Here is a 15,764-nt window from a genome sequence, read left to right as displayed (position 1 = left end):
GCAAACTCACTACCGGAAAGAAGGAAAAAAAAAAGCTTCGGGGTTTCTCTTCCCCCTAACCTTGCAAAGGTTACAAGCCTGCAAGACTTGAAGAATTCCCAAGAGACAAAGAGCAGGCCTCCTCTTTGGATTTACATATCAGTGGGGGAGAGTTAAGGAACTGAGTCACTACAATTCAGTAGCCTAGGCAACCCAGTGGGAGTCCAGAGGAGCCAAAGACTGGAAGCTAAATACCATCAATTCTGCACAGCCCTGCCCTGCAGTGTTACTTACCCCCTGAATAAATAAAATAAATAAATAAATAAAAAGAGAGAGATTTACCACGCATAACCTGAGGGTGTCACCTTTGCACACCCTTAACCTGGAAGAACCAGGCAGAGCTCTCAGGCCCCACCCATCTCAAGCCTCCAAGGCTCCTCCAACAGCAGGCAGTCCACTTAACACGGACACAGTATAAAAAAAAAAAAAAAGAAAAAAAAAAGCGCACAGTGACGCAAGAAGAATTAACTATGCCGAGTAACAAACACAGAAATAGAGGGAGCAAGATCAACGATGACACTATGATGCCTCCAAATAAGCAAAACACCCCAAGCCAAGAGTATGAAGATGATGAGATAGAAGAAATGCAAGATACGGATTTCAAAAAATTTATGATAAGAACATTTAGAAGTTTTCAAAAGCAAATCCTTGAACTACAGAAATCCTTAATGGACAAGATTGAAAATCTTTCTCGTGAAAATGAAATTTTAAGGAAGAGTCAAAATGAAACTCAGAAACTAGTAGAACAGGAAAGTGTAATAGTCAAGAGAAATCAAAATGAAATGAAGAGCTCAATAGATCAAATGACAAACACATTAGAAAGCCTTAAAAACAGAATGGGTGAAGCAGAAGAGAGAATATCGGACTTAGAAGATAGAGCACAGGAAAACATACAGTCAAACCAAAGAAAAGAAGAGGAAATTAGAAACCTGAAAAATATTGTTGGGAATCTACAGGATACTATTAAAAAAACCAACATTCGAGTTCTAGGAGTTCCTGAAGGCATGGAGAGAGAGAAAGGATTGGAAGGCCTTTTTAGTGAGATACTAGCAGAGAACTTTCCAGGTTTGGAGAAGGACAGAGATATCCTAGTACAGGAAGCTCATAGAACCCCCAATAAACATGACCAAAAGAGATCCTCACCACGACACGTGGTAATTAAACTTACCACAGTGAAACATAAAGAAAAGATCCTAAAATGTGCAAGAGAGAAACGTCAGATTACTCTCAGAGGATCTCCAATCAGACTCACAGCTGACTTCTCATCAGAAACCCTACAAGCTAGGAGGGAATGGCGAGACATAGCACAGGTGCTAAGAGAGAAAAATTGCCAGCCCAGAATATTATATCCTGCCAAGCTCTCATTTGTGAATGAAGGTGAAATAAAGACCTTTCATAGCAAACAGAAATTGAAAGACTTTGTGGCCACTCGTCCGGCCCTGCAAAAGATACTTAAAGATGTGCTACACTCAGAAACACAGAAACACGGCCATCAATATGAAAGAAGGGAAAGGAAGAACACCTACCAGTAAAAGAGCATGGGAAGCTCAAAGCATATACTAGAAAATATTTCCGGGAAAATGGCAGGGCAAAGTCACTACGTATCAATTGTCACATTGAACATTAATGGTCTGAATTCTTCAGTTAAAAGACACCGTTTAGCTGACTGGCTCACAGAACACAACCCAACTATTTGTTGCCTACAAGAAACACATCTCTCTAACAAAGAGGCATGCAGACTGAAAGTGAAAGGTTGGAAAAAGATATTCCATGCCAACAGAAACCAAAAAAAAGCAGGTGTAGCCATATTAATATCAGACAAAATAAACTTTAATACAAAAACTGTTAAGAGAGACAAAGAGGGACACTATATAATGATTAAGGGTTCAATTCAACAGGAAGATGTAACTATTATTAATGTATATGCACCTAATTACAGGGCACCGGTCTATTTAAAAGATATGTTAAGGGACTTAAAGGGAGATTTAGATTCTAATACAATAGTACTGGGGGACTTCAATACTCCACTCTCAGAAATAGACAGATCATCCGGACAGAAGATCAACAAGGAAACAGCAGATTTAATTGACACTATTGCCCAAATGGATCTAACAGATATCTACAGAACTTTCAACCCTACATCTACAGACTTCACATTCTTCTCAGCAGCGCATGGAACCTTCTCTAGGATTGATCACATACTAGGACATAAAGCAAATCTCAGCAAATTTAAAAGAATTAGAATCATACCATGCAGCTTCTCAGACCACAGCGGGATGAAGCTGGAAATTAGCAACTCAGGAAACCCCAGAAAGTATGCAAACACATGGAGACTGAACAACATGCTCCTGAATGAACACTGGGTCATTCAAGAAATAAAAAGAGAAATCAAAAACTTTCTGGAAGTAAATGAAGACAACAACACAACATATCAAAACTTATGGGATACAGCAAAAGCAGTATTGAGAGGCAAATTTATAGCAATAGGTGCCTATATCAAGAAATTGGAAAGGTACCAAATAAATGAGCTTTCAGCGCACCTCAAGGACCTAGAAAAACTGCAGCAAACCAAACCCAAATCTAGTAGGAGAAGAGAAATAATTAAAACCAGAGAAGAAATTAACAGGATTGAATCCAAAAAAACATTACAAAAAATCAGCCAAGCGAGAAGCTGGTTTTTTGAAAAAATAAACAAAATTGACACCCCATTGGCCCAACTAACTAAAAAAAGAAGAGAAAAGACCCAAATCAATAAAATCAGAGATGAAAAAGGAAACGTAACAACAGACACCACAGAAATAAAAAGAATCATCAGAAATTACTACAAGGACTTGTATGCCAGCAAACAGGAAAACCTATCAGAAATGGATAGATTCCTGGACACATGCAATCTACCAAAATTGAACCATGAAGACATCGAAAACCTAAATAGACCCATAACTGAGTCAGATTGAAACAGTAATAAAGGCCCTCCCAACAAAGAAAAGCCCAGGACCAGATGGATTCACTGCTGAATTCTACCAGACATTTAAAGAAGAACTAATCCCATTTCTTCTCAAACTATTCAGAACAATCGAAGAAGAGGGAATCCTCCCAAATTCTTTCTATGAAGCCAGCATCACCTTAATCCCTAAGCCAGAGAAAGATGCAGCACTGAAAGAAAATTACAGACCAATATCCCTGATGAACATAGATGCAAAAATCCTCAATAAAATTCTGGCCAACAGAATACAACAACACATCAGGAAAATCATCCACCCAGACCAAGTGGGATTCATCCCTGGTATGCAGGGATGGTTCAACATTCGCAAATCAATCAATGTGATTCACCACATTAACAGACTGCAGAAGAAAAACCATATGATTATCTCAATTGATGCAGAGAAAGCATTTGATAAAATTCAACACCCTTTCATGATGAAAACTCTAAGCAAATTGGGTATAGAAGGAACATTCCTCAATATAATCAAAGCAATTTATAAAAAACCCACAGCCAGCATCCTATTGAATGGGGAAAAGTTGGAAGCATTTCCACTGAAATCTGGCACCAGGCAGGGATGCCCACTCTCACCACTGCTATTTAACATAGTTCTGGAAGTTTTAGCCAGAGCCATCAGACAAGAAAAAGAAATCAAAGGAATACAAATCAAGAAGGAAGAAGTCAAACTATCCCTCTTTGCAGACGATATGATTCTGTACTTAGAGGATCCAAAGAACTCTACTAAGAGACTATTGGAACTCATAGAGGAGTTTGGCAAAGTGGCAGGATATAAAATCAATGCACAAAAATCAACAGCCTTTGTATACACAAGTAATGCCATGACTGAGAAAGAACTGCTAAGATCAATCCCATTCACAATAGCTACAAAAACAATCAAATACCTTGGAATAAACTTAACCAAGGACGTTAAAGATCTCTACGATGAAAATTACAAAACCTTAAAGAAAGAAATAGAAGAGGATACCAAAAAATGGAAAAATCTTCCATGCTCATGGATTGGAAGAATCAACATCATCAAAATGTCCATTCTCCCAAAAGCAATTTATAGATTCAATGCAATCCCAATCAAGATACCAAAGACATTCTTCGCAGATCTAGAAAAAATGATGCTGAAATTCATATGGAGGCACAAGAGACCTCGAATAGCTAAAGCAATCTTGTACAACAAAAACAAAGCCGGAGGCATCACAATACCAGACTTCAGGACATACTACAGGGCAGTTGTAATCAAAACAGTATGGCACTGGTACAGAAACAGATGGATAGACCAATGGAACAGAATTGAAACACCAGAAATCAACCCAAACATCTACAGCCAACTTATATTTGATCAAGGATCTAAAACTAATTCCTGGAGCAAGGACAGTCTATTCAATAAATGGTGCTGGGAAAACTGGATTTCCATGTGCAGAAGCATGAAGCAAGACCCCTACCTTACACCTTACACAAAAATCCACTCAACGTGGATTAAAGACCTAAATCTACGTCCTGACACCATTAAGTTATTAGAGAACATTGGAGAAACCCTTCAAGATATTGGCACAGGCAAAGAATTTCTGGAAAAGACCCGGGAGGCACAGACAGTCAAAGCCAAAATCAACTATTGGGATTGCATCAAATTGAGAAGTTTCTTTACTGCAAAAGAAACAGTCAGGAGAGTGAAGAGAAAACCGAGAGAATGGGAAAAAATATTTGCAAACTATGCAACAGATAAAGGGTTAATAACCAGAATCTACAAAGAGATCAAGAAACTCCACAAAAACAAAACCAACAACCCACTTAAGAGATGGGCCAAGGACTTCAATAGACATTTTTCAAAAGAGGAAATCCAAATGGCCAACAGGCACATGAAAAAATGTTCAAGGTCACTAGCAATCAGGGAAATGCAAATCAAAACCACAATGAGGTTTCACCTCACCCCGGTTAGAATGGCCCACATACAGAAATCTACCAACAACAGATGCTGGCGAGGATGTGGGGAAAAAGGGACACTAACCCACTGTTGGTGGGAATGCAAACTGGTTAAGCCACTCTGGAAGTCAGTCTGGAGATTCCTCAGAAACCTGAATATAACCCTACCGTTCGACCCAGCCATCCCACTCCTGGGAATTTACCCAAAGGAGTTTAAATTGATAAAGAAAAAAGCGGTCTGCACCCTAATGTTTATTGCAGCACAATTCACAATAGCCAAGACCTGGAACCAACCTAAATGCCCATCAATGGTAGACTGGATAAAGAAATTATGGGATATGTATTCTTTAGAATACTATACCGCAGTAAGAAACAACGAAATCCAGTCATTTGCAACAAAATGGAGGAATCTGGAACACATCATGCTGAGTGAAGTAAGCCAGTCCCAAAGGGACAAATACCATATGTTCTCCCTGATCGGTGACAACTGACTGAACACCAAAAAGGAAACCTCCTGAAGTGAAATGGACACTATGAGAAATGGTGACTTGATCAGCATAGCCCTGACTGCTAATGGACAACTTAATACATTATCCCTCATAGTATTTTTTTTTGTCTGTTCTACTTAATATGACTGGTTTAATTCTGTAATTATCACACAGTTATTCTTAAGTGTTGAAAATTAACTGAAATGTGATCCCTGTTAAACATAAAAGTGGGAATAAGAGAGGGAAGAGATGTATAATTTGGGGCATGCTCGGGCTGACTTGCCCCAATTGGTAGAGTTGGAAACATACTAGGGGATTCCAATTCAATCCCATCAAGGTGGCATGTGCCAATGCCATCTCACTATTCCAAGTAATCAATTTCAGTTCACAATTGATCATAATGAAAGGACTAAGAGTCAAAGGGAGCACATAAACAAGTCTAGTATCTGCTAACACTAACCGATAGAATAAATAAAGGGGAGAGTGATCCAACATGGGAAGTGAGATACTCAGCAGACTCATAGAATGGCAGATGTCCTAAATAGCACTCTGGCCTCAGAATCAGCCCTAAAGGCACTCGGATCTGGCTGAAAAGCCCATGAGAGTATTTCAGGCATGGAAAGCCAAGACACTCTGGCAAAAAGATCTCTGTGAGTGAGATCCCAGTGGAAAGAACAGGTCTTCAAAGAGGGAGGTGCCTTTCTCTGAAGGGAGGAGAGAATCTCCACTTTGACTATGAGCTTGTCTAAACAAGATAAGAGTCGGAGAACTCAAGGGGCTTCCATAGCCTTGGAAACTCATGACTGGTGCATAGGGAGATTACTGATGCCATAAACAGGAGTGTCAATTGGTAAAGTCAACGACAGGAGTCACTGTGCACTTACTCCTCATGTAGGATCTCTGTCCTTAATGTGCTGTACACTGAGGCTTAATGCTATAACGAGTACTCAAACAGTATATTTCACTTTGTGTTTCTATGGGGGTGCAAACTGTTGAAATCTTTACTTAATGTACACTAAACTGATCTTCTGTTAAAAAAAAAAAAAAAGAAAAGAAACTATCAATTCCCAACTTGACTCTCACTGGGATTAAACATGACAATAGGTCTGATCTGATTTCATCATCATTTAAAAAAAAATCATCTATTATTTTTCACTTTATGTTTCTGTGTGGGAACAAACTGTTGAAATCCTTACTTAAGGTATACTAAGCTGATCTTCTGTATACTAAGATAATCGAAAATGAATCTTGATGTGAATGGAAGGGGAGAGGGAGTGGGAAAGGGGAGGGTGGTGGGTGGGAGGGACGGTATGGGGGGGAAAGCCATTGTAACCCATGAGACGTACTTTGGAAATTTATATTCATTAAATAAAAGATAAAAAAAAAATCCACTCAACATGGATTAAAGACCTAACTGTATGACCCGGCACCATCAAATTATTAGAGAACATTGGAGAAACCCTGCAAGATATGGGCACAGGCACACTTCTTATAAAAGACCCGGAAGCACAGGCAGTCAAAGCCAAAATTAACATTTGGGATTGTATCAAATTGAGGAAGTTTCTGTACTGCAAAAGAAACAGTCAGGAAAGAGAAGAGGCAACTGACAGAATGGGAAAAATATTTGCAAACTATGCAAGAGATAAAGGATTAATAACCAGAATCTACAAAGAGATCAAGAAACTCCACAACATCAAAACAAACAACCCACTTAAGAGATGGGCCAAGGACCTCAATAGACATTTTTCAAAAGAGGAAATCCAAATGGACAACAGGCACATGAAAAAATGTTCAGGATCACTAGCAATCAGGCAGATGCAAATCAAAACCACAATGAGGTTTCACCTCACCCCAGTTAGAATGGCTCACATACAGAAATCTACCAACAACAGATGCTGGAGAGGATGTGGGGAAAAAGGGACACTAACCCACTGTTGGTGGGAATGCAAACTGGTAAAGCCACTATGGAAGACAGTTTGGAGTGTCCTCAGAAACCTGAATATAACCCTACCATTCAACCCAGCCATCCCACTCCTTGGAATTTACCCAAAGGAAATTAAATTGGAAAACACAAAAGCTGTGTGCATCTTAATATTTATTGCAGCTCAATTCACAATAGCTAAAACCTGGAATTAACCTAAATGCCCATCAACAGTAGACTGGATAAAGAAATTATGGGACATGTACTCTATAGAATACTATACAGCAGTAAAAAAAAAAGAATGAAGTCCTGTCATTTGCAACAAAATGGAGGAACCTGAAAAACATCATGCTGAGTGAAATAAGCCAGTTCCAAAAGGACAAATATAATATGTTCTCCCTGATTGGTGATAACTAACTTTCAAAAAGGAAACCTGATGAAGTGAAATGGACAGTATGAGAAACAATGACTTGATCAGCCCTTATCATCACTGTTGATGTACAATTTAATACTATATCCCTTTTAGTATTTTGTTTGTTCTACTTAATACCATTGGTTGAACTCTGTGATTAAACACAATTATTCTTAGATGTTTAAATTTTAACTGAAAAGTGATCTCTGTTAAATATAAGAGTGGGAATAAGAGAGGGAGGGGATATACCATTTATGACATGCTCAAGCTGACTTGCCCCAAGTGGTAGAGTTAGAAATGTCCCAGGGGATTCCAATACAATCCAATCCAGGCTGCATGTACCAATGCCACCTCACTAGTCCAAGTGATCAATTTCAGGTCACAATAGACCATAATGATTGGTCTAAGAGTCAAAGGGATCACATAAACTAGACTAGTGTCTGCTAATACTAACGGATAGAATAAAAAAGGAAGAGAACAATCCAACATGGGAAGTGGGATACACAGCAGACTCAAGAATGGTAGCTGTCCCAAACAGCACTCTGGCCGTGAAATCGGCCCTTAAGGCATTCGGATCTGGCCGAAGAGCCCATGAGAGTATTTCAGGCATGGAAAGCTAAGAAACTCTGGCAAGAAAACAAAACAAAACAAACAAAACAAAACAAAACAAAACATCCCACACAAAACCTAAATGATAGATTGCTGCGAGTGAGATCCTAGTGGAAAGAAAGGGCCATCAAAGAAGGAGGTACCATTCTCTGAAGGGAGGAGAGAACTTCCACTTTGACTATGGCCTTGTCGAAATAAGATCAAAGTCAGTGAGCTCAGGGGGATCCCATGGCCTTGGCAGCTCATGATTAGAGCCTGGGGAGATTGCTGACGCCTTAAACAAGAGTGTCAACAACAGGAGTCACTGTACACTTACTTCCCATGTATGATCTCTGTCATTAATGTGTAGTTCAATGTGAATTACTGACATGACTAGTGCTCAAACAGTATTTGGCACTTTGTGTTCTGTGTGGGGGCAAACTGATGAAATCTTAATATATACTAAATTGATCTTCTGTATATAAAGATAATCAAAAATGAATCTTAATTTGAATGGAATGGGAGAGGGAGTGGGAAATGGGAGGGTTGCAGGAGGGAGGGAAGTTATGGGGGGAAGCCATTGTAATCCATAAACTGTACTTTAAAAATTCGTATCTACTAAATAAAAGTTAAAAAAAAATAGAGACTAATGCTAACCGAGAAAGTGAAAAGAGTATCTAATTATTGGTATACAACATACAATTCTCCTTAGGTTTCATCATGAATAAAATGGATTGGCAGACATAAAAAAATCACATACTCAGCTGTGAAATTAAAAACAAAAGTCTGAGTTTTAGGTAAAGATTTTGCAACTTGGATGTCAGCACCAAAGGGCACAGGTGACCTTCCTTGTGGACAGGTTTCAGGCATACTTATTTTCTCCCATTCCTCTTCCATGAATATCAACAAGTCCTTAGGGACTAGGGTAACATGGACTGGCTGGCTAATTGGGAGCTCTGTGCACTGAGCACCCAAGGTCCTAACAATGAGCCAGCACAATCACACCTTGGCCTTCCTGATGGAAATATAGTGGCTGCACTCCCATTGTGAGCATCTGCACCAGGAGGCCCCTGCCTGAGTCTGTCTCCAGTCCTGAGTGCACAGCCCAAGGCTCCCTCCATTGCACTCCAGGCAGAAGAGGAGCAGCGGAGCCATCACCCTTGGTCATGCTTCAGATGAGACTCAGCGCAGCCCAGTAAGTGCTGAGGGATAGCAGGGAAGGAGGTTGGACTCTTAGGAACATTGTTTTCTCCTCCTCAGAAGAAAAGTGAGAGTTGGGGTAGACTTGTGGGGTGGAACCAATAAGCAAAGCTTCAGGCCAGAGGACTGTGAAGTCTATGCTCTTGATTCTCATAGGAGTCCCAGTTATCTCATTCAGAGTTTGGCTTTCCTCCTGTATTAAGTCTTACTCCTTTGGAATCCTCTTCATGACAGCAGCAAATGCATCTCTAAACTGTCCCCTGAACACACAGAAACATGACCATAAGGGCGATAATGAGGATGCCAGAGAGTATAACATTGTGGGCGATTACTGAGGGCTTCCTAAGTGCCAGGCTCTGAACTCTTGCAAGCAGGCTGTTTCACTGCATCTGCACAATCTCCCATGTTTTGTTCCATAGAGGAGCTCAGCACTTTTTTTGTGATTTGTATCTGATTGTAGGGTACAGAATTGAAGCCACAGCTTAAAAAAAGGCTTATTTAATTTGAAAGAGTTACAGAGATTGGAGAGCCAGAGAGAGATAGAGAGAAAGGTCTTCCATCCATTGCTTCACTCCTGAGATGGCCACAACAGCTGGAGCTGTGCCAGGCTGAAGCCAGGAACTCCATCCGGGTTTCCCTTGTGGGTACAGGAGCCCAAGGACTTGGATCATCTTATGTTGCTTTCCCAGGTGTGTTAGCAGGGAAATGGATTGGAAGTGAAGCAGCCAGGACTTGAACTGTTGCCCATATGGGATGCCAGGGCTGCAGGCTGTAGCTTTAGTCAATACACCACAGCACCGGCCCCTGAAACCACACCTGAATCAGACACAGGGCACATGGCCACTCTACCCCTCTGGTGACCCCAGCAGAAGTTTCACTGTCCACTGTGCTCTTTCCATGGGCTTCTCTGTCGCTTGTGGGCAGTCACGGGTGAAGTGTGGCTGAGCTCAAAGGCTAAGATCCCAGGAAGTGCAGACCCAGGATAACTCAGAGGAAATGGCTCTCCTGACCCCACACCTGGGTTTCTCTCCTGCCAGCTTCCTCACTCCTCTTGTAATCACTCCTGTATTCTTAATCAGAGACTTAAAAATGGGTTGTTGGTTTCCATTTCTGACTGCAGAAACTGGAAAGAGAATACTAACAGCCCTTGGAGTTTCCTGTAGTTTAGACCACTGGATCTCTGCTTAAGTCTTTCTGATCAGGAAGAGATAATGAAGAAGTTGAATACATCAGATTTCAGATCTGATAATGTAGTGTTGAATCCTATCTGCTCCACTCCAAGTTGTTGGCATCTCTGAGAGTTAGCATTGTCATTTGAGTTGGGACCTCATCCACAGAGCTCACAAAGCTCTTATCCTCCAATGAGAGGACTTCAGAATGTTCATGGAAAAATGGAATAAAAAGTATGAATTACTGCTTTTGAAATCCACACATAGATTTTTTTCATAATATATTATTTTCCATACATTATAATTTTTTACACAGCTTTATTTTTGTAAAATAAACTCACATTTCTATATGTCCAAAAAGTCTTTGAAGCTTAAATATGGCCATGAATGTGTATTTTTTAGAATGATGCAATCCCTTTCATTTCTGATTCCTCAGACCCATTAGCTTGCTTAGCAGAGTGGAAGCATCAGCATGAAGATCTCTGTTACACGGTCAGTAGACCCTTCCATGGCTCGCAATAACTGGCCGTCATCAGTGTGGCTTTAACACTCTTGGTGCTTTCTTGTCAGAGCCTTCATCCCTTTCAGAAAGTCCCACAGAACTAGAGACCATTGAATAGCATGTGTTTGCACCTCCATGAGGACACATGGCTCCTGCAATGGCACTCAATGGAACCTACAGCAAAATCTTTGAGTTCAAAAATCAAGGCAGACATGTGTTTCACATCTAGCGTAAATGTACAGAGAGAAGGGGGCAGGCAATCCTGTGCCTGAGCTGAGGCACGTTCTAGAGCTGGATGTCCTTTCAGCCACCAGCATCATTTATCAACAAACTTGCTATTTCTGCAATTACAGAGGCTGTATTTTGAAAAATCATGATGACCACATTTTTAAGCTCTCATTCTCCTAGATGATACCCTGTCAGATATGCGAGTTACTCTTCCTATGTCCAGTGGACAATACAATCACAGGGAGGTGGAGAGATTTACACAGGTGTTGGCATGTATTATAGGTGAATGATGGTGATTTCCTTACTCCCTCCATACAGCAAGCAGAATATTATGCTAAGTAGAATAACATTCCCACACAACATGAAATTTCTTGTTATTAGGAAATGATTAGTACTAGAGATTACACAGATTAACATTTGATGGTACATCAAATATATAGTTATATATAGATAGATGGTATATCAATTATATAGTTAGTATATATAGTTGGTATATCAAAGATATATTTGATTGCTTTTATTAGAATACCAAACAGATGCTGGACAAAACTACACATGCATAAAATTTTGCTATTCATCTGTTTCAAATAAGATAAAAAATGAATAAAGAAAGATAAAAAGAATTAAAAAATTTTCCTTGCAACAGTCTCATAGGGCAAACATCCATTTCACGGATGAAGAATCTGAAAAGTATGCTTGCATTATTTTCTGGAATTCTGTTTTCTATCTTTTCTCAGTTCATTCATAGCCTCTTCTGCTAAAATAATGAACCACAGTTGTCTTAGGGCAGATAAAGGTAGAGAATTACAACCCATGAATAAGGAAAGGTTAATACTACAATATTTTCTTTATGCATAGGAAGAATGGGACTCAAAGTTGACTTTGGGCCCTCCCTGATACCAAACACTTCAACTGCAAATAAGAGGGTTTATGATCATAAAACTGTAAAGCATCATTACCACGTCGCTATGAAAAAATTTTAAGAATATTTAAATATGATACACCTGTCAAACAAGATAATTTACTGAGATCATGAGGCAAATACAAAAACTACCTGTTTAAGATTTCAAAAATTCAGACATTTCTTTTAAAAAAATCCTTACTTCTGATCACTGACAGGTGCAGAAAACACTAAAGTTACATTTGCAGTCATTGCCTTTCTATGATTATGTGCACTTAATTACCACATTTATCAAAATTTGACCCCTACCAATGACCAGGAGAGAAGTTATGGATCACACAGAAGACAGACTGGATTGGGCACACAGCATGGTTAAGATACCCCTCTCCTACTTAGGAGTGTTTGAGTTTGATTCCTGGCTATTGTTCATTACTCGGCTTCCTCCCAGACTGTGGGAGGAAGTGGTGATGACTCAAGTACTTGAGTGACTGTAACCCATGTAGGAGACCTGAATCAAGTTCCAGCTCCCAGCTTCTGCAGTAGTGCATCCAATGACACTGTAGGCATTTGGGAGTGAATCAATGGGTAGGTGCTCTTGCTTTCTTTCTCTCCCTTCCTCCCTTCTTCCCTCCTTCCCTGTCTGTCTGTGAGTCTCCCTATGAAACAAAAAGGCAATTTAGAAGGGAAACCAGAAAACCTGAGAATCATGAAACCTCTGAAAGATAACTAACACACAACAGTATTTTCCTATCATGAACGATCAATATTAAGTTAGTGTTGACATAACACAGTCCTGGCATTTAGAGTGCACGTAAGTCAATGGAATTTGTACCATTGTTAAAATAAGGTATATTTAACTGCTTCTTAATTACCCTTATTTAGAATATTATCTTTGAAGGCAAAAGGGCATTTTGTAATCTTTTTTATTAAAAGTCTAGGTTGTGCCAGTGCCATGGCTCACTAGGCTAATCCTCCACCTTGTGGCGCCAGCAACCGGGTTCTAGTCCTGGTCGGGGTGCCGGATTCTGTCCTGGTTGCCCCTCTTCCAGGCCAGCTCTCTGCTGTGGTCAGGGAGTGCAGTGGAGGATGGCCCAAGTACTTGGGCCCTGCACCCCATGGGAGACCAGGATAATTACCTGGCTCCTGCCATTGGATCAGTGTGGTGCGCCAGCTGCAGCGTGCTGGCCGCAGCGGTCATTGGAGGGTGAACCAATGGCAAAGGAAGAGCTTTCTCTCTGTCTCTCTCTCTCTCACTGTCCACTCTGTCAAAAAAAAAGTCTAGGTTGTTTCTCTCTGTCTAACTCCATCTGTCAAATAAAAGAAAAGTCTAGGTTGCATTTGACTGTGTTCATGGACTAGGTAGGTCAAACGTTCTGGGTTTCCTAACACTTTTCAATTGCTCCAAAAGCCATTCTTTTAATTTTATTTATTCTATGGACTTTAGACTTACCCTTATATTATACCCATAACTAGCTGAATGAAAACTATATACAGAAAAACTATATGCAAGCACTGTGTGCCCTTGTTTCCTTTTTCCATCCCTATCTTCTTTTCCAGAAGGAGTACAGGCTGTGTTGAAACACAAAATCTGACGTGTGTCCTAGACTTCCATCTCGTGGGCTTCTCAGAGGATCCAACCCTGCAGTCCCTCCTGTTTGGGCTGTTCCTGTCCATGTACCTGGTCACGGTGCTCGGGAACCTGCTCATCATCCTGCTCATCATCTCTAACACCCACCTGCACACCCCCATGTACTTCTTCCTCTGTAACCTGTCCTTGGCTGACGTGGGTTTCACCTCCACCATGGTTCCCAAGATGATTGTGGACATCCACATTCACAGTACAGTCATCTCCTATATGGGCTGCCTGACACAGATGTCTCTCTTTCTCATCTGTGGATGCATGGATGATTTGATTCTGACTGTAATGGCCTATGACCGGTTTGTCGCCATCTGTCATCCACTGCATTACCAAGTCATCATGAACCCCCACCGCTGTGCCTTCTTGGTTTCAGTGTCTTTTGTGGCCAGCCTTTTGGAATCCCTGCTGCACAACTTGATATTATTACCAGTTACCTGCTTCAAGGCAGTTGAAATTTCTAATTTCTTTTGTGACCCTTCTCAGCTACTCAATCTTACATGTGATGACACCTTCAACCATGACACAGTCATATATCTTATTGGTATTGTATTTGGGTTTTTCCCTATCTCAGGGATCCTCTTCTCTTACTATAAAATCATGTCCTCCATTCTGAAAATCCCATCCCCAGATGGGAAGTGCAAAGCCTTCTCCACCTGTGGCTCGCACCTCTTGGTTGTTTGCTTATTTTACGGATCAGGTTTTGGAGTGTATCTCAGTGCATCCTTCTCCACCTCTTCCAGGAAGAGTGCTGTGGCCTCACTGATGTACACCCTGGTCACCCCTATGTTGAACCCCTTCATCTACAGCCTGAGGAACAGGGACATCAAGAGAGCTCTGCAGAGAACTGTCAACAGAATAAGCTAATCTCACTGCCCTTGCCATCCTTGTGCTCCTAGAACTGAAATGGGCCGCTCCAAGAAGTCCTGAATCAGTCCTCAGATCACAGCATGTGAAGGCATCTATCATCATCTCCATGTCTTTCGGGCTTCTCTTTACATGACCGTTCCTCTCAATATCACTTTAATGGAGTCAGGAGACCCTTTTGGCCAACCACTTTGGCGACAGTTATTCCAGGATCCTATGTCTGTGTGAATTCTGAGGATGGGGACTGTCACAGGAAGAGAGCTAAACAGGGGACTAGCAGAGTCATGTGTAGTGATGTTTTCCAGCTTGCTTGGGGCTTTTTTTTTTTTTAAAAAAAAAGGTTTATTTTAATTATTTGAACGAGAGAGAGGTAGAGACAGAGAGAGAGAATCTTCTATCCACTGGTTCACTCCCTAAATGACCACAATGGCAAGAGCTGAGTCAGTCTGAAGCCAAGAGCTTCTTCTGGGTCTCTCACATGGGTGCAGGGGCCCAAGCACTTGCCATACTCTGCTGCTTTCCCAGGCCATTAGCATGGAGCTAGGTTGGAACTAGAGCAGTTAGGACTTGAACTGGTGCCCGTATGGGATGAGAGCACTGTAGGCTGGGTCATTAACCTGCTGTGTCACTGCACAGGCCCCAGGTTGGAGATCTTAAAATCACTACTCTATTTTCCACCTTTCTTTAATAAAACATCACTCATGGTCAGTAACCTTAACTACACTGGAAGTGCGGTGTATTTCACTAATTCCTTCTCTCCCCACTAAGGCCTCAATGTTTGAGAGACCCCCTTCAGTTACTGTTCACTCGTTTTTCCCTCTTTGCCTTTGTCCTGCAGTAACTATTGGACCCATTGTCCATATTCCGTTCTCTCACATCATGCTGAGTGAAATAAGCCAGT

The 15,764-nt window shown here is 40.9% G+C and overlaps 1 protein-coding gene across 1 annotated transcript; it reads left to right on the top strand.

The window, feature by feature from the left end:
* Positions 1 to 13,731: 13,731 nt before the first annotated feature.
* LOC100348193 (olfactory receptor 7E178-like) lies at positions 13,732 to 15,146 on the top strand. Its single transcript, XM_070059217.1, has one exon. It carries the CDS (start codon positions 13,838 to 13,840, stop codon positions 14,861 to 14,863), a length of 1,026 nt encoding a protein of 341 aa, XP_069915318.1. The 5' UTR covers positions 13,732 to 13,837; the 3' UTR covers positions 14,864 to 15,146.
* Positions 15,147 to 15,764: the final 618 nt, after the last annotated feature.

The sequence above is a fragment of the Oryctolagus cuniculus genome, chromosome 16 (assembly GCF_964237555.1).
Source record: "Oryctolagus cuniculus chromosome 16, mOryCun1.1, whole genome shotgun sequence".
NCBI classification, from domain to species: Eukaryota; Metazoa; Chordata; class Mammalia; order Lagomorpha; family Leporidae; genus Oryctolagus; species Oryctolagus cuniculus.
The sequence above is the reverse complement of the archived record's forward strand: the minus strand, read 5'-3'. Positions and strand labels throughout refer to the sequence as shown.

Bases quoted from the DNA above. Each gene is read 5' to 3' on its own strand.
- LOC100348193 (XM_070059217.1), top strand. From the start codon at position 13,838: ATGAAAACTATATACAGAAAAACTATATGCAAGCACTGTGTGCCCTTG.